General features: G+C 41.9%; 1 protein-coding gene, 1 long non-coding RNA gene and 1 pseudogene across 2 annotated transcripts in view; all 3 read right to left on the bottom strand.

Annotated features, from left to right (window-relative positions):
- Positions 1 to 7,028, bottom strand: part of LOC125081389 (uncharacterized) — a 34,781-nt gene extending 27,753 nt beyond the window's left edge. Inside the window, exons 1-2 of the long non-coding RNA XR_007121669.1 lie at positions 6,971 to 7,028; positions 3,963 to 4,162 (exon numbers count right to left, since the gene is read on the bottom strand). This is a non-coding gene — a long non-coding RNA (uncharacterized LOC125081389). The remainder of the gene's footprint in view (positions 1 to 3,962; positions 4,163 to 6,970) is intronic.
- A 1,559-nt stretch (positions 7,029 to 8,587) lies between these two features.
- Positions 8,588 to 16,407, bottom strand: NPY (neuropeptide Y). Its single transcript, XM_047695272.1, has 4 exons — positions 16,277 to 16,407; positions 15,160 to 15,347; positions 10,905 to 10,985; positions 8,588 to 8,787 (listed from the first exon to the last, which is right to left on the bottom strand). The coding sequence occupies exons 2-4, from the start codon at positions 15,345 to 15,347 to the stop codon at positions 8,763 to 8,765; spliced, it is 294 nt and encodes a 97-aa protein (XP_047551228.1). The 5' UTR covers positions 16,277 to 16,407; the 3' UTR covers positions 8,588 to 8,762.
- The window catches only part of LOC125080504 (keratin, type II cytoskeletal 7-like), a 189,688-nt pseudogene continuing 178,826 nt past the window's right edge, over positions 16,110 to 26,971 (bottom strand).

The raw sequence follows: 26,971 nt of genomic DNA, 5'->3' as shown, positions 1-26,971 counted from the left end.
AGAAAAATTAAAGGAAATAGAGGGCCAGTTTCTACTAGCTTCTCAACAAATGCTAGCTCCCTCATACCTTATTTCTTATCACAAAAAGCAAAACCTGAAAAACATAACTTCGGAAGGCAAATTGCTATTTAGGATTTCACATTGAAATCATTTTTCTTATAAAGAGTTAATTATCCATGAAATTAAATATTTATGCATTCACAGAACCAATGTATTTATAATGTTAGAATATGAAAGTGGCTGGTCTAGAAATTACGAGACTTTTCTTAATGTCTTCACAGCTGATGTTTTTCTATGGTGGGAATATTATAAAATTACTTTTTACAATTATCTAAAGAGAATCCTGTTCTGTAAGGTCAATTAGGAAAATATCGTGCAGCTGAACAGTTACATGCAGGTGTGTAAATGCTGATGGTGGATTTAGAGGCTCACTTGTAGGTAGTTCAGCATTTGGAGCATATTTTCTATTAAAATGAGACCACAAGCGGTTAATTGTTACCCAAGTGGGGTGACCAACTGTCCTGGCTGGCTTGGGACAGAAGGGCTTCCTAGAATATAGGACTTTTAGGGCTAAATGTAGGAAAGTCCTGGACAGACCAGAATTTTTGGTCACCCTACCAGGCCAGCACCCTATAACTGATCTGCGTGCATCAGTCACAGTTGCCGGAACCATTCTTGAGAAACTGCTCTGCCAATTGCCAGTTTCTCCTGTCTCTCCTGTTAGTGGGCACAGCACTTGATCTCTGACAGTCACCTGAGGCCCCAGATGCCGAAATTCCTCCAGGGTCTGTGTGTGGGAGACAAAAGAAATACTTCCTCTCTGTTACTCTTTGTCACTTAGACCCCAATGCTGCCTGTTCTATGCCGAGAATATCACTTCTTCCAAAAACATGGTGCTTTTAGCTTTGTGTACTTACCCTTCTCACAGTGCTATCCAAAATGAGTCCCCTGTTTTCAGGGTGGAGGTAGAGGCAGGAAGAGAGGATCAGATGCCATCTTATCCCCTCTCTGGTCTTTATGCTCTCATCCTACCTCCCATTTATATCAACTCAGACAACTGATGTCACTCTGAGATGACAATCGATGCCCAGTTTGAGATGGATGGCCATTCACTATGTCCCCAGACAGCCACCTCAGAATTCTACTTGGTGCTTGTTTAAGCACCTGCACAGACTTTCTTCTAGGAGTGTAACGTAGCTAATAATGACCTTGAGATCTGCAAAAGAGCAGCCTATTGAATAACTGCCATTCACCAGGTCCACTTCAAATGACACTCCCACTCCGTGCACATTCTAGTGGAAATGAGTTCAGCCTCCCTTGTTCTCCCACAGCAATTACTTTCTGGTCCTATTTAAACCTCAATCATGATCTGCCTCGTATTAGAGTTACTTAAGCATGTGTCTGTCTCCTTCATAAATTGTTAGGTCTTTAAGAGGAGAGAAACTATCCCACTCATCTTTATATCACTCTTAGAATGGAGCAGAGCACCTGTCACAGAGAGACTATTAGATGAATGTTTCAGGAATTGATAACATCCTTGGGACTCTAGAAACTCATCAGAGATCAGCTGGCTCTGTTTTGCCTTGGTCAATAATTCAGTCTGTTAGAAGGAATGATTATATTAAATATGTTCTGCCAACATTGCTTATTCTTGCATTAAAATTTATAGACCAGTTAATTTAGCAGGTCACTATGATTTGAAAAGATCTGGCAATGAGAGAAAAAATGGAGGAATCAGAATTAATAAAATTCAAATTTTTCTAGGCAAAATTTCATTGAAAATTCTTTCGAATGATGCTTTTTCCTTCAGTAGATAACACCCCAACAGTAAGGTGTTACTTAGAAAAAAAGGGTAAAATGTGATTTTTATATTCTACACAAAGGCTCTCATTTCAACTTTAAATTGCCTCAAAATACAATACGAAAGCAGCCAAGTCAATGAGTAAAGTCAAATTTCAAGTAAATACACTGAACAAATCAAGTTTCAAATTCAATTAACTTTTGGGAAAACAAAGAATCCTGAAATTAGGTATAGATTGGGAATTAAAGGAATCTGCGTCTTATAGGAAAAGAAACGCCCTAATCCTTTACAAGTTTAAATATTGAAATTGCCTAAAGACAAAAATAGTTGTAGGATGCACCGTACATTAGAGTTAATAATACACATAATCTGCAAAAAAAATACACATAATCTGCTAATATGACATACTAATAATCTTTTTTTTTTAAAGATTTTATTTTTATTTATTTGACAGAGAGATCACAAGCAGGCAGAGAGGCAGGCAGAGAGAGAGGAGGAAGCAGGCTCCCCGCTGAGCAGAGAGCCCGATGCGGGACTCGATCCCAGGACTCTGAGATCATGACCTGAGCCGAAGGCAGCGGCTTAACCCACTGAGCCACCCAGGCGCCCCTACTAATAATCTTTTAATACATTAGCAATGTAAGTGGCAATAATTTGCAAAAGCTCCAAAATTATCATTCGCTCAAAGCCAGGGGAAAATTATTCGTGACTCAAAAAGTATTTCAGAGAGTTCTGGTACTACAGTATGTAAGGCTGAAAAAAAAAGTTCTTTCTGAACTTGACAATCAGGGTAATCCAAGGTGAATCAAACTTCTGAGATGTCAGGAAAGAAGAGTCTATTCAACCAATACCTTTAAAAGCACCAAGAAGTTATGTTTAAATAAACTCCCGTACTTCTGTCAAGGCCCTGCTGTGAATGGTACCTGCACTTCCTGAAAGGATCACAAGGAATCCTTTGAGGTTGTTCACCAAGCAATGCATTTGCTGTGGCTCCTCTGGGATCACTCCCAGGCATCGCCATCAGCTCTAGACAGAACTGGCTTTCACTGAGCACTTACTAAGTACCATCGCACACAATCACCCCTGTCTGACAATTGCAAAGCGTTTTAATCCTGCAGCATTAGAACAAGTTTAAACTGATAGCTATTACTTAGCACACTAAACTATGAGCTCAGATGACACATCCGATTAGTTATATGTTATTCCACTCCAATTTTTTAAAAAAGGAAAAGATGCTGTGGGATTTCACACTGTACTAATTTTTCTAATGGGCAGAAGAAAAGGCAATCATTTAGTTGTGACAATATCATAATCCTTCTACCCATGAACCACAATAAAAGAATATTCCACAGAACCATCTCATTCAAAAGGCAGTTTTCCTTTATAGTGATAGAAAAGGTATTTATTTAGTTCTGAGTGTTGTAACTGATTCCAGTGCTCTGCAAGGAGAAAAAAATATTTTCTATTGCCTCAGAGAATAAGTAACCATACAAACATAATGCATGTGTATTGGAAAGAAAGAGGGGACAATGAATTGCCATCACATTTGCTTTCCTGTCATCAGCAAGGCCACTGAGTCTGCATGTGGGCCCAGCTCTGACAGTCCATCAGGCATCTTCACTTAGCAGAAAGCACTGTACCACAGTGTGCAAGTCCCAATCCAAAGCTGATTTTTCCTGCCCTTTATATCTGCTCCTCTGTCCTCACCTTTATCTAAACAGGGGGAAGAGATAGTAGATACTAAGAAAGTCAAAATGTTGCAAAAGAAATAGTAAGTCCTTTCCTTCCTGAATTAGGGAGTACAGCCAACCCTAAAACATTTATTCTCTGAATTTACAAATTTGTCCGTAAGATCATAGCTGAGAATCTCAGGCTGAGAAGTCCAGTCCTGATTTGGCTGAATGAAGAATATTATCAGAGATGCCAATCTGCCCTGGAGCCAGCCTATGGAAAAGCGGGTGGGATTGGGGTGGGGAGGAAGGGAGAAATGCTGGAAAGAAGAAAGCTGGAGATGGGACTTGCTTTTATCCCAAATAGAAGCTTCCCTTCAGAACAGTAACCCAGTGGTCCAGACCTAGCATGTGGTCAAATTCAAAGGATAGGCATCAAGAAAAATTTAAAAGCACTCAAAGTATGCATTGTATATGCTGCTCTCTCATACCGGCTTGTCCTCTACTCTTCTCTTGCATTCCTCATCTAGCAGTGGGTGCTCCTGCTCCAAACCTCAGCTCAAGCATCAAGAGCTCCAGGAAATTTGGCCTGCTTCCTCCACGCTCCCCAGCTTTTGGCAGGAGCCCCTTCATGGCTCCTGTAACACCTTCTGCACACTTCTTGTTAGAGAGGGAGGTGGTATCTCTGCCCCTGAAATGGGGAAAAACAGCTATGAAGGGCCCCTTCCTCTACTCTCATCCCCATGCCCCTTTGCTTGGTGGAATCTGATGGATTTATTAACCACAGTGCACTGTGGGCAGAGACACTGTATCTGAAGTTAACTTGCATTTACTCATGCCCCTTCTTCCATCTACTGCTAGATGTGGCAGAAGGCTCTTCTTGTCTCTCCATCTGTTTGGCTAAGTGGATCTGAGCCTCTGCCCCACAGACCTCACTATTCCTGCTATGCTGCACCAGGATGCTGAGATGCTGATGGGGTACAGAGGTACTGCAGAAGCTCAGGCCTTAGCTGGGTGCTCTGATTCAGCTTACGGAAACCGTGCATTTGGCCTCATTGGATACTTGCCCATCTGGCACTTTTTCCCTATTTTAGCAATTGATTCTACAGTTCCTTTGTCAGGAAACCGCAAAGGGAAGCATAAGCGGGTAGGTTCTAGCACCTCACTACACCCAAACCTCTAACACTCCTATCTCTGCACTTCCAATAACACACCATAAATATCTGCCTCCCTCATTAGATGGTAAATTCCTTGAAAAACTATTATTGATCTTTATATCCCCAGTACAATGTCTGATACATAGTAGTTACTCAAATACTATTGAGCAGATGAATGAATGGATGAATGAGTTTGGCCATTCTTGGACCTACTTCACTGACGCAACTCCTGGCCACTCTGCCTCTGTTCCTATCAGGTAGTCCCCTGACCACTCCCTACACAAGCTCAGGCTGACCCACCTCTGTGTTCACCCAGCTCAACATCCTCATTTTCTGTTAAGACTTTTCCAGCTAGTTCTGCCCACACTCATTTCCTTTTCTAAATGCCTTTGGCACAATTTAGTACTTTGCTATTCTCAGGTTGTTTTAAGTGTGCTAAGGTTATGTTCTGAACCAGGCAATTTAAGACCTGGGTGTTGACTGACTTCTTCCATGAAACATTAGGAGGGCAAAGTTTGCGAATAGAGAAACTGTTATCTAGTCTCCCTACCTTGAATTAGGAGGGGAAAGTCACTTCCTTTGCCTAGGCCTCAGTTTCCTCCTCTATGAAAATGGGGGAATAATCATCTGAGTGTTTCACAGGCATTGTAAGTGACAAAATAAAAATACAATGACATCTGCAAAAACCTTATGCACAATTTATACCTCTTAGAATGTAGAATTGAGTTTGGATCATCAGAGACCTTAATAAATACTTGGAGATTTACTTGGTAAAGATGATGTTGCTTAAATGTATCTCATTTTAATGAAGGTTCAGTTGTTCTTACTGTAACTCTAATAAGGATTATTATTACTTGTAATGACAGATGGGTGATCTGGTACATTTACTCCTGTTCCAAAGAGGGTCAGCAGGCTGTAAATATTTAGAAAATATTACTAGGGAATCTCCTGGAATGTAGTTTTGCAATTTATAAATGTTTACTATTATTGTATTGCTTGAAGTGAATTCTTTTTTATTAGGGATGTCTTAGTCTGTTTGGGCTCCTATAGCAAATTACCACAGACAAGTGGCTTAAAAACAGAAATTTATTGCTGACAATTCTGGATGCTGGGTTTTGGGTAAAAGATCAAGGCAGCAGTAGATCTGGTATCTGCTGAGGGCCTGCTTCCTGGTTCATAGACAACCATATCCTTACTATGTCCTCACATGATGGAAGGAATACAGGAGCTCTCTGGGGTCCCTTTTAAAAGGACACTAATCTCATTCATGAGATCTTCACTCTCAGGACCTAATCAACCCCTCCTAAAGACCCTACCTCCAAGTGCCGTCACTTTGGGGATTAGGATTTCAACATATAAATCTGAAAGAATGCAAACATTCAATCTCCAGCAAGGGAGTTATAATCCAACACAAGAATTATCAAAAACTTCATCCTTATCCATTCCCCTACTATTACTTATTTGTAACATTATCTTAACTTGAATTCCGATCTCAGCATAAATTTATGCAGAATGTCGGGTAGGATTTACAATCCCCGTTTCATGAATGAGAACTCAGAAAATTAGTAAATTTGAAGGTCCAATGGCATGGAAGCCACCGAGTCGGGGCCACAGGCTCACATGGTATGAAGAGTCCGTCCTCTTTCTAGTAAGACGAGGTGAAGAGGTGAGATAGCAAGGCCTGATTTATAGGTAAAATAGAGATGGCTTAATATTTAGCCTTTGGGGCACTTAGATTTGGTAGGTAAGTTTAAACTTTTATTTTAAAATGAAATTCCCGGGTTATTTTTCAAGGGTTTATAGATATCGCTCCTATCTGCTCTGCTCCGTGTAACTGAGCAACTGAGAACTGAGTAACTATTCTGTAATTGGTGATGAATATTCAGATCACCTGTGCTGCCAAAAGAATCTTTCAATTTGTTTTGCATCCTATTAACTTCAGTAAAGAAAATCTCCAAACATACTGGTTAGTAAAGAAGTTCTGAAGTTGTGTGATAAGAAATTGTGACTTATTCAACATTTTAAGATTAAAAAAAATAATAATAAACACTTTACATATCGGGCGGTAGTCCCCTACACCCTCGCCTGCCCTTATCCAGGTTGGGGTGGAGGGAGGATATGTTCAGGACCCCCAGTGGATGCCTGAAACTGCGGAGAGTACTAAACCCTAAATGGACTGTTTTTTCCTATGTATACATACCTACAATGAAGCTTAATTTATAAATTAGGCACAGTAAGAGATTAATAACAAGGACTAATAATGAAATAGGACAATGATAACAACATACTCTAACAAAAGTGAATTCGGCCTCTCTCCAAATATTTTACTAAGCTGTACTCACCCTTACTCTTCCTGGGAGATGTGAGACCGCCTACCCCACTAGCGGAAGCGAGGAGAATGACGTGGGCGTTGTGATGTAAAGCTAGGCTACTGGTAACCTTCTGACGATTCGTCAGAAGGAGGAGCGTCTCCTTCCAGATAGAGGTTGTCCGCAGGCAATCGAAACTGCGGTGGGCGTAAGTGCAGATGAGGGTATTTAGTTCAAAGCCCAGAGAAAGAAAAATAAGGACCCAGTAGTGCAATTGCAGGGAAGCTATTTTTAATTTCTTCTATGGAGTACCACGCCTCCATGAGAGAGGATGAATACCCTTTGTATTAACATGGACGGGATTGGAAGAGATTATGCTGAGCGAAATAAGTCAAGCAGAGAGAATCAATTATCATATGGTTTTGCTTATTTGTGGAGCATAAGGAATAACACGGAAGACTTTGGAAGATGGAGAGAAGGGAGTCGGGGGGAAATTGTACGGAGAGTCGAACCTTGAGAGACTGTGGATTCCGAGGAACTAACTGAGGGTTTTGGAGGGGGAGAGGGGTAGGAGGTTGGGTGAGCCTGGTGGTGGGAATTGTGGAGGGCACGTACTGCATGGAGCATCGGGTGTGGTGCATAAACAATGAATTCTGGAACACTGAAAATTTTAAAAAATAAACAAAAATTGAAAAAAAATAAAGACCCACTTAGGAAAATTGCGCAGTGGTTTCATTGAAGGGAGTATCACTGACTTCAGTGGCTGAAGAAACAGAATTCATTATATACAAAGAAGATTTTATATACTCTAAGATTCCCTAAGACGGAATGTATATAGGGGTTTTGTAAACCATTTTAGAACAGCACATGAAAATTATTTTTGCAGGGTGGTTCAAAGTACAAATATAGGAGACCCATTTTACTTGCTTTAGAAATTACATGTAAGACTCTAATGATATAAATTTTAAGCTAAGCCCATGTATAGGTACATGAAGGAGGGGGAAAATTTAATATCCTTTAGTTGAATTAATTAACATTCCCCATGTTGTGTGAAAAGGTAGTCATTCCTACTCAGTGTATTTCTGTTTAGGACTCAAATTCTATGTGTAGTGGTCCCCCCCCCTCCCCAAATGTATAGATCTGAGCTGTCTGATATGATAGCTGCTAGAAACATGTGACTATTGAAATTAAAACCCAGTAAAATTTAAAACTCAGCTCCTCCCTTGCACTTGCTACATGCACGTGCTCAAAAGCAACACATGACTAGTGGTTACTATATTAGAGGAAAGGATATCTTGCAGAAAGTTGTTAGCCAGCAATCCTTTCTGCTAATAGTATAAGCTAACAAGGTTAACAAGGATTTCATGCCCATGTGGGGGAAGGTTCAGATAATTATTCAAAATTAGCATGGCCCTGCTCGAAGTTTCCAAACACTTTTGACACACACACACACACACACACACACACACACACACACACCTGAGTCTTGATCATCATAAATCATTGTTTCTTTATATATTCCATAATCACTGATTTAATATTGGTGAAACAAACTTTGAACCTGCTACTGGAGGGAGACTGTGATGTAACGAATACCTTAAAATAATTCTCACTATTGCAACCGCAGGTTTTTCATTGAGGAACAGAACATTTTTGAATGCTTGGTACTTTATTTAAACACACATATATACAAGAATGACAAAGGGAAACCGCAGAGTTGAGCACAGTGGCCGCATGCATGGGGAGGGTCAGCAGACTCTAGTTTTACAGGATGAAATTTGGGTTGAAAAATAGGTAAAGACCGGAGAGCAAGTTTCATTTCCCATCACCACATAGAAGGGTCTTCCAGCCTGTCAGACATAAGAAGGAAAGCATGTGAGGGGCATCTCGGTGGCTCAGTGGGTTAAAGCCTCTGCCTTCGGCTCAGGTCATGATCCCAGAGTCCTGGGATCAAGCCCCACTTTGGGCTCTCTGTTCAGCAGGGAGCCTGCTTCCTCCTCTCTCTGTCCTCCACATGCCTCTCTACCTACCTGTGATCTCTGTCTGTTAAATAAATAAATAAAATCTTTAAAAAAAAAAGAAGGAAAGCATGTGAGAGAAGCTTCCCAACTTCCTGGGAGGCTTTTTGAAAGTGAGACATTCAGTCCTGAACCAAAAGATGATCGGGAACTGTTGAAAAGGCCCCTGCTGGCATTCTAAACAGGAGGTTGCGTAGGATACCAGAGCAGAAGACAGTGGCATAACATGCAGCAGCCCAGCTGAGTAGCTTCCACTCATGTTCACGGGAGTCTCGGGCAAATCTCAGAGGGAGTATTTAAAAGGCTCTGTATTTATCAGAGGAGCCAAAGAACTCTGCACTATTTCTGAAGATCAAAACTACAGGATTCACACAAAATGGTAACAAGAAAGTTATTGTTACACAACTCTGAATACGCTTCTTTTGTTTTCCCGCAAGCCTTTTTATGTAGTAAGATGCTATTTTTATAAAGAACTCTTTATAATAAAATAGCATGCACAAGCAACTTGAAGGCTGTCAACTTTGGCCCCCTCCTAACTGCCCATGATTGAGACTGTCCGTCAGGGTGCAATTAACTCTATTCCATGCGCCAACTGTGAGACTTTAAGCCACAGAACAAAGAGTAGCAGCAAGGTTGTTAAGTCTGGATGGTTCTTTTTTTTTTCAACCAAAGTACATAAGGTTTACCCTAAACTTTTTATCACAGTAAGCATCACATGCATGTCAATGAAAGCTTAAAGGCATCTATTGTTTAGTTTTAAAAATAACCCTTATGAATTTTCTACCTGCTTCCCTGGTATTTGCTGTTTAATTCTGGGTTGGTACCTCCAGAGACAAAATTGTTTCCTTCACAGAAAACAAACCTGACAACTCTAGACCTGTACGTTGGACCTGGCTGGCCATTTCACAGGACAACAGAGGGATGGTGGGAGGGAGAGTAAGTGACTCAGCATGTCACCCAACTCGTTCTTTGGGGAGAACCTCAGTGAAGAGTGACAGGCCAGTCATGCTCCCTGAGCAAGTGTTCTAGTGACCTCTTCTGGGGAACCTGGTTCTTGACATTGTCAAGATCTGGGTTTAAGGTCCACAAGCTCCAACAGAAATGGATGAAATATGCGCCCTGTGATTTGTTCAGGGCAGGGGCAGGAGGGATAGGACATTAGAGCCAGGAGGTTATGAAATTGGAGGAAGGTCTGGCTGCTTTCCAGCAGCACTCATTGCTCATTGTTCACGATATTTCACACCAGCTCTTGGTAGGTAGCTCTTCCCAAGATGAGTCCATATTCCCAGAAAGCCTCCAAGGTCACAGACAAGTTACTAAGAATATTATGTCCTTAACATTCATTCCTTGAATGCAATAAATTATTATGTGATATTGAACTTAAAATAAGTTGAAAAGTAGACAACAGCTGCCCCCCACTACCGTCACGCCCCCCCAACCCCACCACCAAGATTTATCTACAGCTTCATGCAGAACGAGGAAGACTAGAGCAAGACCCATGCGAGACATATGCAGGACATCTAGACACTCCACATACCTTATGAAAACTAAAGATTATCTCAGCCAAAGATGGACTGTTAGTCATTTCAGTGTAGAGACGGGGACTTACTCTATGTTCTCCTAATTCTAACCCAGTTAGAAATTCCATATACAGTCTTTTCTGAAGTAAAAGTCTCTTATGTTAAAAATTTTCAAAGAAGCACCAAATAATTTGGAGTAGAAAATAATACCCCACAGAAGCTTAGAGATTTGCAAATCATTATGTGAAAACAAAGGTCCTCACTGCCCTGTGACCCATCTCCATTTCTGCCCAAATGCTACCTGGTTTGGAAGACCCATTCCAATACCCCCCCTTCCCCCCCACCCCCACCCCAGGCAGCCCTCTGGGATTTCCCTCTCCTGTGCCATCCTGAGCTCTGCAGCAATGTCCCCACACAAGCCCTTCATACCTAGTTCTGGGAACATTTTCTGTGCTTTCTCTCATCAAGAGGTCTGAAATCAGTGTCTCAGGGCTTGATCGTTTTCCATACCTAAAAGAAAGAAAGAAAGAAAGAAAGAAAGAAAGAAAGAAAGAAAGAAAGAAAGAAAGAAGAAAGAAAGAAAGAAGAAAGAAAGAAAGAAAGAAAAAAGTCAAGTCCTTAAAGCAAATTTGAAATATTCATAAAGAGGAAAAATATTTTTTAAAAAAAGGAAAATAGTGTCTCACATGGTTGGTCATCTGCTAACAAGTAATCTAGGTTTATGAAGCAGACATTATCAGAAATATGACTTCAAATTATATATATGTATAATTTTGCTTAAATAATAATTTAGCAGAATATTTGAACCCATCAAAACTCCTAGTCAAATTCCTGCCTTTTTATACTACTACAAACAATACATAGATAGACTTTCATAACTGGCAGGAAGTAAAAGTACATTGCAGTATGATTTTAAATGTTTCCATAATTAGTTAATTGGCTAGAGTTCTGATGATATACAGCACTTTAAACCTTAACAACGAGACCAGATGATATTTCAGAAACAACCCTGGGGAGAAGAATCAGCAGACAGAAGTTCTAGACCCACCTGTGTCTCCAAATCTCAGTTTTCTCATTCATAAAAATCAGATCATAACTCACACTTAAATTGGAGTCTTTGTGGAAATCCAGTGTGAGCCACAATGTTTTGAAAGTGACAGAGTAAAACACAAATGCAAGATATGGCTGTTGAAATGCACTCATTCTTACAGAAAACAACAAACCTTGGTCCTATATTTTCCATATTTATTTGGGGTAACAAAAACTAAAGCCTTCGCTCCTGCTTTGATTTTAATTTGCCCCGTAAATATAAGGAATCTCATGGATCCTGGAAAGACCATGGAATCTTACTGGTCTTTTTTCTCCTAGAGCCGGTTATGGATAGGACTAAAAATGTGCATGTAAGGGTGGTGTAGGTTACTTGCTCCAGGTGAGTGCATACATAGGTCTTTGTTTCTCTCACTGGGGAAGGGTCTGAAAAGTCTGTATTTTTCCCTTTCTCAGAAAAGGGCTTGTATACCAGAAGCTGTATTATTCACAAATGAAAAACTAGCCCGGATAGATTGATTAGCTCCCAGATAAAACAGCAAAATAAAGCTGCCAGAGGGTATATTATCAAGTACAGTTAAATCTAAATTTTTTGGAAAGATTTCCTATTATTGCTCCTTTGCTGGGACTTAAGAAAGCAAAAAAACAAACAAACTGCTCCCCGTCCCCATTGTTTGTAAGATTTCCTCAACATTTTCCAGAGTTGAGATATCAAACAATACATCGTTGCTTACACCTATTTACTCTGTTCTTTAGTTGATTTTATTAACCATCAAACTCTTGAGCAACCTCAATTCATTTATCTTCGCCACGCTCCAGTGAATAGAATTGGCTAATGTTTTCCCCAATTTACTAGTAAAGAACCTAAACCTAGAAGAACAGGATTTGCAGTCCTAAAGCAGCACCCAGGACAGTCATGTTCACTATTCTTCCTCTCCTACTTAATTCTGGATTATCTTTCTTCTCTACCATGCTTTAACTGGCAAAGATAAAGTCTTTAGGGAAAAATTCTCAAACCTGGCTTCACATTAAGAAGCCATATTCCAGGGCGCCTGGGTGGCTCAGTGGGTTAAAGCCTCTACTTTCGGCTCAGGTCATGATCCCAGGGTCCTGGGATGGAGTCCCACATCAGGCTCTCTGCTCAGCAGGGAACCTGCTTTCCTTCCTCTCTCTCTGCCTGCCTCTCTGCCTACTTGTGATCTCTGTCTGTCAAAGAAAAAAAAAAGAAGAAGAAGAAGAAGAAGCCATATTCCACATAAGAGAAGCTTTTAAAACCTCTGTAAAGCCCAGGTCCTATCCCTGAGGTTCTGATTTAAAGGGTCAGGGTGCAGCCCAGCACTAGTGTATTTTAAAACTCCCCAGGTGACTCCAGTGTGTGACCAGGATGGAGAAAGTCTAATCAAGGCCTGGGTTTCTCATCCTTGGCAACCTTTGTTGTAGGGGGGCTGTCCTAGGCATCCTAGGATGTTTAGAGCCTAAAGTCAGCACCAGTTAGAACCACTGGTTTCACAGGGAATTGTAAAAGCCAAATGTGGTAGATCTATGCTCTAGAATAAACAGTGTGGCTTTTAGAAGCGATGGACAAGGAGCATAGAGCTTAAAAACTGAGTAGAAAAAGGGAACAAGGAGAATGTTATCAGACTACCATTTGTGCCACATAGAAACACATGTTCACAAATGATACCATAATTTTCAAAAAATACAACCAGGTGGGGATTGGGTGTGTGAGATGGGAAGGCAATGAGAGTATGGAATGGAGACAATGGGCACAGAGGATAAGTCTTTGATGGTTTCTAAGAAGGAACTTATATGAAATTGAGACAGGAATCTCTGGTTCAGAATCAACATATTCCCACCTAACCTGAATCTCTTCCCATGAAACTCAGGCCCCTTCCCTTTATTTTTCCCTCATCAAAGATGGAGATCACACCGGATGCTGATCGTAGTGAGGAAATCAGCAGGAGTGCTCCAATTCCATCACCCCTAAAAAGAAAAGCCTTCATAAAATGTTCTTATGTTCATGACCTATAAAATGGAGATAATTACACTCACTTCAAAGCTTTGAGGTGAAGATGGAATGAAATAACGCCTAGGGAAACATTCTGAACCACTAAAGCTTTATACAGTGGATAAGCTTTATCGCAATCATCTTGGTAGAAATAAGTTCTACTGTTCTGACAAACTAAATAACCAACAAGCTTTTCCTAGATAAATGACCATTAATATATATATTTTTTAATTTCAACAAGTGCTTTTCTCTGGTTTATATGATAGCATAAGCAAGAATTGGAAGCAATTCCCTTTCTGAGAAGTCTACTAGGACATAAAACATTATTGCTTTTTACTAATTAAATGAACCGATTTCAAGGTTCACAAACCAATACTATTTAATTCCAGCATTTTATGTATTTCTGATTCTGTGTAAACTGGCACTTTTTCAGAAGCTTTTTAGTATGTTATACCCCTTTTTGATGAAACAGGGAAAAATATTTATTTAAGAATGTAAATTCTCCCACTTTGAATCCTTCTCAACTATTCCCTGACTTGTAACCAGTAAAAACTATGGTAAAAAAAACAAAAATAACACTTTATAAAACATAATTTAGACATGTTAACATTAAAGTTTTTAAAGGGTTCACCCTTTTTAGCTTATCAAGGTCATTTGATCCCAATAATTAAAATGAGATATTGAATAACTTAGAACTAAGATGAATGAATTTTGGAAACAAATTTAAAATCCTATATTATAATTAGGATGTGATTTTCTTTCTTTCTTCCTTTATTTTTTCTTAATATTTGATATTGAGAGTGAAGACATGGCATTTAAGTTTAGCTTTCTTGGTAATCAGAATAAAATTTATGATTTCTCAAATTCCGTGTAATCCCTGGGTTTATCCCAGAGTGACTACTAGTTTCTCATTAACAAAGCACTAAGTGGGCACTTCCTTCTCAAAATTCACCTGCTGGAAGATGGGAAAAGTCCGCATTTTAAATCAATTCTTTTCATGCTAAATCTCTATTAATGCCAGGATTTTTTAACTAAAAGGCTGAGACTGAATAAAGAAAAAAAAATCACTGTACAGAAGAAAAGAAACTAGCTCTATTTGTCTTTTCCTAAATACTGTAATTCATTTTTGCTCTGGACAGTTTGAAAAATCTGGCGATGTCTTTGGCAACTCAGCTGTTTCCTAGTCGGTGGTGGTGGTTGTAGTTTTTTTTTAACACTCAGCTCATTCTTCTCCCTACAGCACTTCCCCCAGCACTCCCGACCTGTTTGGGGTTTGTTTTTTGTTTTTTGTTTTTTTTCCCTTGGTGGGGGGAGTCCTTTCCCATCCAGTTTTCCAAACAGTCCCCCAACGGCTCTAAGAACAAAAAAGATCAGGGAGTGAGTGGGAGAAGATGGCCAGCCACACAGCCTAAGGAACCTAAATCCGGGGGGGGGGGGGGGGGGTCACGATTTTGTAACTATTGTTGCAGAGGGAAAGTGTTCAGTGCCCTATGCAATTACTCACTGAGAACTGAGTATGTGCCTGATACTGCGCTGCCCAGGGATACAAGCAAGAAAAAACTCAGATCCCGAGGATCTCCGGTTGCCCGGCAGAGCGCTCGCGGAGTCGGTCCCGAGGAGCCCACCCACCTCTGCCTGGTGATGAGGTTGATGTAGTGCCGCAGCGCTGAGTAGTATCTGGCCATGTCCTCCGCCGGCGCGTCCTCTCCGGGGTTGTCTGGCTTGGAGGGGTACGCCTCAGCCAGCGCGCCCAGGCACACAAGCAGGGACAGGGCGAGGGTCAGTCCGGATAGCCCCAGTCCCTTGTTACCCAGCATCTGCGGGCACAGAAGGCGCAGCGGAGAAGAGTGGGGTTTGAAAGGACACACGCCTCGAAACTCCCTCCCGTGTCGCCCCCACCATCCCCCTCCCCGCTACCACTCGCGAACCCCCAAGCCGCGCTCAACCCTGGCCCTTGGAGCGGAGCACCACTCCACATACTAACGGCATCACCTGCCCTTCCCCGACCCGTGTGCCCCACCCGAAAAGTCCGCGCAAATTCTGTCCAAGTTGCCGGACGCTAGATCCACGCTTAACGAGAGGCGCGGGGCTGGGGACCAGAGCCCGCCCGCGCCAGTGTAGATACTTTCAAAACAGATGTAGAAGTTCCTCCCCGTGGGCTAAGGAATTGTAACTTTCCTACCCTCTTCCCCAAACCCCCGTCGGAGGAAAAGTTTCTTCTCTAATACGTGCGGTCTGTCTTGCTGCAAGAGATAGTTGTGGCTGAGATTCCTTCCGGGTGACAATTTAGGAGAAGGAGGAGAGAACTGTTCTCCGGGCCGTCGGTCTCGGTTCGGATCCCAAGGATCCGGGAAGGAGGCAGAGAGGTTCCAGACTCCGGGAATCCCTCACTCAGGGGGCGCTGCCTGGGAAACCTCCATCCAGACTGAGACCTCCGAGGAAACTGCCACCTGTCCGGGGTTGGGGGTCGCGTCCCCGTCCAAATCTTCCAAAAGATCACCCAGAGGGACGGCGCAGCCGGGTGGGTGCGCGAGCAGGGTGGAGGCGCGGTCGGAAACGACCAGAGGAGCAAGTGGAATTTAGCCTCCAAGAGCGGCCGCCGCGCGACGGGGCAGGAGAGGACAGAGCGCGGCGCGCAGGATTTGGAAAGCCGGGCGCGACCCTCCCGGGGCCCCAGAGCAACCCCGAGGGTGAGCCGGAGCCGTCCCCCGCTCCCGCCCCAAGCCGAGTGGGTCTTGGCACTCACGGTGGCCGGCGAGCGAGCGGGTGTGGCGGGGCGGCGAGCGCTCTGCAGTCAGGTGCGCCTCTCCGAGGGGTGAGTGCCTGCAGACCGGGTGCGGAGAGCAGGTCGCGACAGGGCTTTTATGGCGCTCCCTCGTCGCGGCAGGAGGGGCCTCGGGCAATCACGTTCGGGTGACTCCCACCCCGCCACTTCCCGCCCCCGAGTGGCGGAGGTGGGGCGGGGGAGGGGGCCGGGGGCCGCAATCGTTCGAGTGGCGGCTCCTGTAGCCACTCCTTGACCCCAGGCCCTGCCGGGGGAGGGGGGTCCTGGAGGTGCGAGCTTGGCCGAAGCCGGAGTCACTGCCCTCCCGTGGTACCCAAACCGCGCTTTCCTTCACAGCCCGTCTGGTCCTGCTGGAGACAGGAGCAGCCCACAGCTACTGTGTCGCCTGTTATCCAGACCACCAACTCGAGGGGCGCCAGGGTAGGGGATACATGAATTCTCTACTTGGTGGAGCATCTCCGGGACTCGCGCGGCAGCAGCGCAGGACACAAATCCTGAGCAGAGACAACTTGGTGCACCAAGATCTCCTGCGCGGAAATTGCTCCAGGTCGCCTGTCCAAGGTCCTGAGTTTGGTGGCTCTCAAATGGCCCCCTCCTCTCAGGGTCTTAGAATGGGCTTCTGTGGCTTCGACCCCTTTTCCCAGCTTCTTTTTCGAGAGGATCAGCCCACCCCAAGTACTCGCCCAAACGCTGGGAGCCCGGCTCCATCAAGACAGAAAGAATGTGGCGACTGCGAAGTCTCCAGTAACGGGACACGGTAAACCTACTTCCTCACTTTGCTGGGGAAGAGCCGCCTTGCGACCGTCTGGACACCCATTAAAGCACAAAAGAATGAAAATTCTGATCCAAAGCTATCGGGTAGTTAAATGAACAGGAATTTCTCCCTTGAATAGTTACAAATACTCATTAACGCCGATTGAGAATGTGGGCTCTGATTGAAATGAAACAGGTTAAAAAAAAAAAAAAAGGACCACCATTAATTTGCACATCACATTAAACTTGTTGAATGAATAGGAAAGATTCAGAAAACCATTTTTACAGGATCAGGATTTTATATCTTTAAAGTTACCTGAATAAATACTCCTAGAATTCCAACTCTTTCTAAACAAAATGGCATGGCACGTTAGGAAATTAAAGTCTTAAGGTATAAACTATTTTAATGTTAAAAATCACAAATGATTCTGTTTAACTGACTTTTTGTACTGTTTCCACTGCACTGAATTAAATATCAATTACTGCATAGCTAGCTCTGTACTCCAGTGCTCTCTTTCATTCTCTCTCTATCTCTATCTCTCTCTCTGCCTCTGTGTGTGTGTGTGTGTTAGAAATTTTGAAGATCACATCCCTTTCACTTAAGTGAATGCTTCTCTTTCCATATTTCACAAACATAGGACAGGGACACAAATATCAGGCATAATTTCTCAGATTTGCTCCAGTGTACTCCTGTCTGGCAAAGTTAGAACAAACCACCTTCTCACTTAGAGCTCTTTCTTCATAAGAGAAAAAGCTCAGTCCAGTTTTGAATCAATAATCTTATTTTTAGAGTTTATCACAGATACACATCAGTTATACCTTAGAAGGAGTCTTTGAATTTGGGAGAAATCCCTTCGAAGGACATGCACCATTCTTGAGTGGGAGGAAGAATGAGAACATCTGATTAATTTAGTTTACTATAATGCCACTGGTATCCAAAACCAAGAGCTGATTCTCAGGGCTCAGCTTTAGAGGCTAAAACATGGAGCCTAGTGCGGAAGTGTTTCCTTATATCCTTACCCTTTCCCTTCAGTGCCAACAGCATCTGCTGGCCTTGGGCTCTGAGCATTCCACCTCTTCTCTCAAGACTTTGCACCATTAATTGCCTCCTCTCTGTTCTATAGTTTTCTATGCTTATACATATATACTTACAGCTAATAAATTTGTGTGAGTTTTTGCTCCACGAAAGAAACAAATCAAAACAAAAACCCTTCAAAAGCAAAAAGACAGTCACTCAGACAAGCATCTCCTTCGAGCTGCTGAACCATCTCTTTCCTTTGTTTCAAAATCAAGTTTTTAAATTTACATGTATATGTATCCTTAGCAGCTTTATTGAGATACAACTGAGTTATACTAATCTACAAATGTTTAAAATATTCCATTGGTTGTACTCTTCTTATGTATATACTCTGTGAAGTCATCACCACAGTCAAGGTAGTAAACTATACATCACCACCAAGTTTCCTCATATCCCTTCGGTGCCAACATTTGTGCCATTTCCTGTCTCTCAGCCAGGTAATCATTTTTTATTAATTTCTTATGTATCTTTCCTGACTTTCTTTATGCAAATAAAAGCAAAAGTGAATATATGTTCTTATATTTTTCCTTTTTTATTATTAATACTATATCTTAGACATCTTCCCATTTAGACCTTAAAAGATGATTAATTGAATCTTAAGCCGCTCTTTTCTCCTTGGAGGATGGGGGAATGGAGGTGAATGTTCCAAGTTCCAATCATGCCTTAGCTTTCTGATGACCATCCCTCATCCTGAAGCTATCTAGTGTCCCTAAGCCACCAGTCCGCAGGTCAGCAAACAGAAAGATGTTTTTTCTCACATCAGACATTCCAAGGGTCTTAGGAGCTCTTTTATCAGCAATCAGCGTTAAAGACCAAATATTAGAAAAAAAGACACTCCTAGCACACTTATCACTCAAAAAATCACAAGCGTTTTAGGAACTCTAGACCAGGAAATAGGAACAAACATGAAGTGTATTTATTATGCCACACGTAGTCAGATCAGGTGTCATTGAAAAAGTGACATTGAGTAAAGACTTAAAGAAAATGAGGGAATAAGTCATGTCAAAGGAAAACAAAACAAAACTGGGCTAGAGCCATCAGAGGACAAGGAAACCTGATGTAAAGACCCTAGGGCAGGCATGTACCTCAGAGGGAGAAAAGGATGAGGATAAGAAAGATTCCAGATTTTTGGCCTGAGCAACTGAAAGAATGGGGTTTCCTCCTAGTATAATGCAGATTAGTATAGCTGGAGTAGATTTGGGATTGGCAATGGGAGCTCCATTGAAGATGCCTTAAAATTTTGTTGTCTACTAGATCTCAAGGTGAGGTGTCGTTATTTATGTATGAATCTGGAGTTAAGGAGAGAGATCTAGCCTTGAGTCATAAATTCAAGAGTTGTTTGCTGTGACAATAGATCAGACTTTCAAGGGACTGAATAAAGGAAGAAATAAGAAGAGCCCCAATTCAGTCCTGCAGTGAGCCAACACTGAGAGATTAGGAGATGAGAAGGGATGAACAAAGTAGCCTGAGATGGAGGGACAAGAGAGGTAGAGGAAAACAGAAAGAGTCCGGTGTTTCAGGTCCTTGAAGCCAACGCAGATTTTTTCTTCAAGGAAGAAGTGAGTGCTTGCATCAGCTGCTGCTGAAAAGTCAAGTAAAACACAGATTGAAATCGACCACTGTCTTGAGCAACATGAGGGTCTGACAAGAGCACTTTTGGACTGGCAAGGTTTAAAGGAGAAAGAGAGGAAAGATATTAGAGACAAGTCATCCTGGGAATTTCACAGCAAAGGGGAATAGGAAAAAACAGGGCAGTGACTGGTGAGAGAAATAGGGTAAAGAGAAAGGTCTTTCAAGGTCAGGGAAAAGGAACATGTTGGCCTGCGGAAGGGAATAATGGGGTAGGAGAAAAAACACAGCAAAGGGGTGTTCTAGGTGTTATGTATCAGGGATTTCGTCCCTTTGTGAAAAGAGTTGCGAATATTTACATGTGGCTTATCGTTCTTTTTTTTTACTTTGCTTAAGGTGTTGTTTTTGTCTTGTAGAGGTTTTTAATTTGTAGTTGAATATATTTCTCATTTCTTTTGTAGCTAGAGTTTGGAGTCTTAGTTTAAAAGACCCACTGGTGACTCAGGAGTTGTAAACTACGGCTTGTAGGCCAAATCCAACCCTTCACTTATTTTGTAAATGGCTGTTTTTTTGGCTGCTCAACTACTGCCATCCCTCCTTTCTTTTTTGCTAATAGACCTCAGTTAGGTTCTGGACATAGGTATTTCCAGCCAAGATTCTGGATCATGGTAACTCTCTTACCTCTGTCAGTGATTGGTTTTCGGTGAATATGTGATGTGTTTCTGGCCAATGAGCTACTGGTATAAATCAGCTGGGAGCTTTTTGGAAAATATTTCTTTTCGCATATCCTTGGCCATGATACCTCTTTGTCCTTTGAATACTGTTGAGTGCAGAGATGGATCTTAGAGCTGTGGCAGCCATCTTGTGCTCATGAGGAGGAATATTACAAATACACAGAAGGGGACAGAATGCATAGATCAAAAGGGCTGAAATCCTTGATGAAATCAGTGAACTGCCAAACTAATTTTGGGACTGCCGGCCATTGGATATCTCTTCAAGTAATTAACAGTTGTCCACATGGTTTCAGTCACTGTTAGCTGGGTTTTCTGCTACTTATAGTCAAAAGCATTCCTAATTAACAAACTCAGCTTCTAATTCTTGGTTTTCTTTACCATTTTCCCTTTATTATTTTTTGGTATTTTGTTCTTTTTTATTCAGGTTATTTATTTTTTGATAATGGAAACCTAAATTTGAGCCTTATATTTATCTTTCTATGCGTAACACATTTTCCTTGACTCCTCCTAGGCCTAACTTAGGACTATTGCAACAAAGGCTTGTGTTACATCTGCTTTTCAGTTGTCTGACAGGGTGGTGAGGATGGAACTGAGTCAGGGTCAGGGAAGAAGGGTGGGACCAGGGCTGTGGGTATTACAGTTGGGGGATTTTGTCCCTGGAGACTTTCTCTGTTGTTTAGTTGAAAGTTTTTGTTTGTTTTAAGATTTATTTATTTGAGAGAGAGAGAGCAGGTGGGAGGGGCAGAGGGAGAGAGAATATCAAGCAGACTCCCCACTGAGTGTGCAGCCCAATGAGGGGCTCAGTCTCACAACCCTGAGATAAGGACTTGAGCCAGAACCAAGAGTCAGACACTTAGTCGACTGTGCCACCCAGGTGCCTCTAGTTAAAAGTTCTGTGCTGAGGTCTGTTTTAAATAATTGAGGGTATATCTAACCCAGTGAGAAGAGCCTTTGGATTTCAGGTTGTTTAACAGATTCGAGGTGAACCCAAAGCCTCCTGTTCTCTGAAAGACAAGCTGCTTTAGGTGATAAACTACCTCCCCTCCGTGCTCGTCTCTCCTGCTCCCCTCTGGGATATAGGTGGAAAAGGCATGAAAAAAATAGGCAAACTAGGTGTTCATCACATGTGTCCCTGTTTATATTCTGTGTTTCTCCCAGCTAGTAAAACAAATAAAGAGAAAATGCCAATTCTTAGCAGTTCTTCCTATCTCTATTGTATGAACAGCTATTTCTCTCTCACTGTAGAGCTAAATAACCGTTTAAAGACCTTCCCAGAAAGCTTCTTCTAAACTTCCTCTCCAAATTCTTTCCTTCACATCACCTACCTACTTCCCTCAAAATTGGGGTTATCAGTTTATTCAGAACTTTATGTCTTCACATTTTTGTTCACTATACTGTTTACTGTTTGTGAAGAAGTCAAGTAGAAATTACAGCCAATTTCCAGAATGTTCTCTCTTTACACAGTATTTTTAAACTTGCATTATAAGACCGCTCCTTCCTTGGCTTGGTGGCTTTTTTTTTTTTTTTTTTTTTTTAGCTATTCTTATTTTTTGTGTGTATTTTGCTGCATTTGAGAAAAGAAAATCTCTTGATCCCGTATGTTCTTCGCCAGCTTCTCTGTGAGGCTGAAACAGGGTTCACCGACAGCACCACTTCTATTTCTGTTAGTAGTGTCTATTTCTTTTAGTAGTGTCTAGAAGTACGTGTGCAAGAGAACTGGGGCAATTATGAAGATTATTTGGACCCAAATTACCCCAAAATGTATCTGAAACATACAGATAATCACAGGAAAATATCATTTTTTTTTTTATTTGAAAGTGTTCTGATAATAGCTGTTCTCTCCTCCACGTTGCATGTGCAGGCACAGACTGACGATTCCGAAATAGCACCCATAGTGCTGAGTTGAGACTAGCTTTGTGTTTCTGACCAGTCCCAGTTTTGTTCTTTTTCTTAATTGTTTTTATTATTAGCTCAAGTCCTATGCTTCTAGTCACAAGAACCATACAAAACCGAATACTTCTCTGAGAAAAGAACCTTAAGCGTGATTGTGGGAATGACAAGCACGTTTTGCCACACTGAAGGCAGACATTCTAGGAAAATATTGATTTCCTCAGTCAAGATGGCGGAGAAGTAGCAGGCTGAGACTACTTCGGGTAGCGGGAGATCAGCTAAATAGCTTATCTAAAGATTGCAAACACCTACAAATCCAACGGGAGATTGAAGAGAAGAAGAACAGCAATTCCAGAAACAGAAAATCAACCACTTTCTGCAAGGTAGGACTGGCGGAGAAGTGAATCCAAAGCGACGGGAAGATAGACCGCGGGGGGAGGGGCCGGCTCCCGGCGAGCGGCGGAGCAACGGAGCAAAATCAGGACTTTTAAAAGTCTGTTCCGCTGAGGGACATCGCTCCAGAGGCTTAACTGGGGTGAAGCCCAGGCGGGGTCAGCGCGGCCTCAGCTCCCGCAGGGTCGCAGAAGGATCGGGGGTGTCTCAGTGTCGCAGAGCTTACCGGTATTAGAACGGGAAGCCGGCTGCAGAGACAGAGCCGAGGAGTGACTCTCAGCTCAGGGTTGCCTTGAACCGGTCGCAGGCTCGGTCAGCTCGGAGCGCGGCCAGAGGCCAGGGTGACGAGAGTCATTTGGCACTGTTCTCTGAGGGCGCACTGAGGAGTGGGGCCCCGGGCTCTCGGCTCCTCCGGGCCGGAGACCGGGAGGCCGCCATCTTTATTCCCGTCCTCCGGACTCTACGGAAAGCGCTCAGGGAACAAAAGCTCCCGAAAGCGAACCCGAGCGGATGACTCAGCGCGGCCCCGGGTAAGGGCGGTGCAACTCCGCCTGGGGCAAAGACGCTTGAGAATCACTACAACGGGCCCCTCCCCCAGAAGATCTACGGGAAACCCAGCCAGGACCAAGTTCACCTACCAAGGAGAGCGGCGGAATTCCAGAGGAGAAGAAAGCAAAGCACGGAACTCATGGCTTTCTCCCCATGATTTTTTAGCCTTGCAGTTAATTTAATTTTTTTTTTCTTTTTCAATTTTTTTTCTTTTTCTCTTCTTCTGCTAAATTTTTTTTAACTTTTACCGTTTTCTTTTTTTAACGTTTTTTAAATAGTTTATCTAATATATATATATTTTTTTCCTCTTTTTATATATTTTTTTTTATCGGCTTTTTTTTTTAATAGTTTTTTTTTTCTTTCTTTCTGAACCCCTTTTTATCCCCTTTCTCCCCCCTCACAATTCAGGATCTCTTCTGATTTGGCTAAAGCATATTTTCCTGGGGTTGTTGCCACCCTTTTAGTATTTTACTTGCTCCTTCATAAACTCTTATCTGGACAAAATGACAAGGCGGAAAACTTCACAACAAAAAAAAGAACAAGAGGCAATACCAAAGGCTAGGGACCTAATCAATACAGACATTGGTAATATGTCAGATCTAGAGTTCAGAATGATGATTCTCAAGGTCCTAGCCGGGCTTGAAAAAGGCATGGAAGATATTAAAGCAACCCTCTCGGGAGATATAAAAGCCCTTTCTGGAGAAATAAAAGAACTAAAATCTAACCAAGTTGAAATCAAAAAAGCTATTAATGAGGTGCAATCAAAAATGGAGGCTCTCACTGCTAGGATAAATGAGGCAGAAGAAAGAATTAGCGATATAGAAGACCAAATGACAGAGAATAAAGAAGCTGAGCAAAAGAGGGACAACAGCTACTGGACCACGAGGGGAGAATTCGAGAGATAAGTGACACCATAAGACGAAACAACATTAGAATAATTGGGATTCCAGAAGAAGAGGAAACAGAGAGGGGAGCAGAAGGTATATTGGAGAGAATTATTGGAGAGAATTTCCCCAATATGGCAAAGGGAACAAGCATCAAAATCCAGGAGGTTCAGAGAACCCCCCTCAAAATCAATAAGAATAGGTCTACACCCCGTCACCTAATAGTAAAATTGACAAGTCTTAGTGACAAAGAAAAGATCCTGAAAGCAGCCCGGGAAAAGAAGTCTGTAACGTACAATGGTAAAAATATTAGATTGGCAGCAGACTTATCCACAGAGACCTGGCAGGCCAGAAAGAGCTGGCATGATATATTCAGAGTACTAAATGAGAAAAACATGCAGCCAAGAATACTATATCCAGCTAGGCTATCATTGAAAATAGACGGAGAGATTAAAAGCTTCCAGGACAAACAAAAACTGAAAGAATTTGCAAATACCAAACCAGCTCTACAGGAAATATTGAAAGGGGTCCTCTAAGCAAAGAGAGACCCTCAAAGTAGTAGATCAGAAAGAAACAGAGACAATATACAATAACAGTCACCTTACAGGCAATACAATGGCACTAAATTCATATCTCTCAATACTTACCCTGAATGTTAATGGGCTAAATGCCCCAATCAAAAGACACAGGGTATCAGAATGGATAAAAAAACAAAAACCATCTATATGTTGCCTACAAGAAACTCATCTTACACCCGAAGACACCTCCAGGTTTAAAGTGAGGGGGTGGAAAAGAATTTACCATGCTAATGGACATCAGAAGAAAGCAGGAGTGGCAATCCTTATATCAGATCAATTAGATTTTAAGCCAAAGATTATAATAAGAGATGAGGAAGGACACTATATCATACTCAAAGGAACTGTCCAACAAGAAGATCTAACAATTTTAAATATCTATGCCCCTAACGTGGGAGCAGCCAACTATATAAACCAATTAATAACAAAATCAAAGAAACACATCGACAAGAATACAATCATAGTAGGGGATTTTAACACTCCCCTAACTGAAATGGACAGATCATCCAAGCAAAAGATCAACAAGGAAATCAAGGCCTTAAATGACACACTGGACCAGATGGACATCACAGATATATTCAGAACATTTCATCCCAAAGCAACAGAATACACATTCTTCTCTAGTGCACATGGAACGTTCTCCAGAATAGATCACATTCTTGGTCCTAAATCAAGTCTCAACCGGTATCAAAAGATTGGGATCATTCCCTGCATATTTTCAGACCACAATGCTCTAAAGCTAGAACTCAATAACAAGAGGAAATTTGGAAAGAACCCAAATACATGGAGACTAAACAGCATCCTTCTAAAGAATGAATGGGTCAACCAGGAAATCAAAGAAGAATTGAAAAAAATTATGGAAACAAATGATAATGAAAACACAACAGTTCAGAATCTGTGGGACACAACAAAGGCAGTCCTGAGAGGAAAATATATAGCGGTACAAGCCTTTCTCAAGAAACAAGAAAGGTCTCAGGTACACAACCTAACCCTACACCTAAAGGAGCTGGAGAAAGAACAAGAAAGAAACCCTAAACCCAGCAGGAGAAGAGAAATCATAAAGATCAGAGCAGAAATCAATGAAATAGAAACCAAAAAAACAATAGAACAAATCAACGAAACTAGGAGCTGGTTCTTTGAAAGAATTAATAAGATTGATAAACCCCTGGCCAGACTTATCAAAAAGAAAAGAGAGAGGACCCAAATAAATAAAATCATAAATGAAAGAGGAGAGATCACAACGAACACCAAAGAAATACAGACAATTATAAGAACATACTATGAGCAACTCTACGCCAACAAATTGGACAATCTGGAAGAAATGGATGCATTCCTAGAGACATATAAACTACCACAACTGAACCAGGAAGAAATAGAAAGCCTGAACAGACCCATAACCAGTAAGGAGATTGAAACAGTCATCAAAAATCTCCAAACAAACAAAAGCCCAGGGCCAGACGGCTTCCCGGGGGAATTCTACCAAACATTTAAAGAAGAACTAATTCCTATTCTCCTGAAACTGTTCCAAAAAATAGCAATAGAAGGAAAACTTCCAAACTCATTTTATGAGGCCAGCATCACCTTGATCCCAAAACCAGACAAGGATCCCAACAAAAAAGAGAACTACAGACCAATATCCTTGATGAACACAGATGCAAAAATTCTCGCCAAAATACTAGCCAATAGGATTCAACAGTACGTTAAAAGGATTATTCACCACGACCAAGTGGGATTTATTCCAGGGCTGCAAGGCTGGTTCAACATCCGCAAATCAATCAATGTGATACAACACATTAATAAAGAAAGAACAAGAACCATATGATACTCTCCATAGATGCTGAAAAAGCATTTGACAAAGTACAGCATCCCTTCCTGATCAAAACTCTTCAAAGTGTAGGGATAGACGGCACATACCTCAATATTATCAAAGCCATCTATGAAAAACCCACCGCAAATATCATTCTCAATGGAGAAAAACTGAAAGCTTTTCCGCTAAGGTCAGGAACACGGCAGGGATGTCCGTTATCACCACTGCTATTCAACATAGTACTAGAAGTCCTAGCCTCAGCAATCAGACAACAAAAGGAAATTAAAGGCATCCAAATCGGCAAAGAAGAAGTCAAACTATCACTCTTCGCAGATGATATGATACTCTATGTGGAAAACCCAAAAGACTCCACTCCAAAACTGCTAGAACTTGTACAGGAATTCAGTAAAGTGTCAGGATATAA

The sequence above is a fragment of the Lutra lutra genome, chromosome 11, assembly GCF_902655055.1.
Source record: "Lutra lutra chromosome 11, mLutLut1.2, whole genome shotgun sequence".
Classification (NCBI taxonomy): Eukaryota; Metazoa; Chordata; class Mammalia; order Carnivora; family Mustelidae; genus Lutra; species Lutra lutra.
This window is presented reverse-complemented; position numbering and strand designations above follow the sequence as displayed.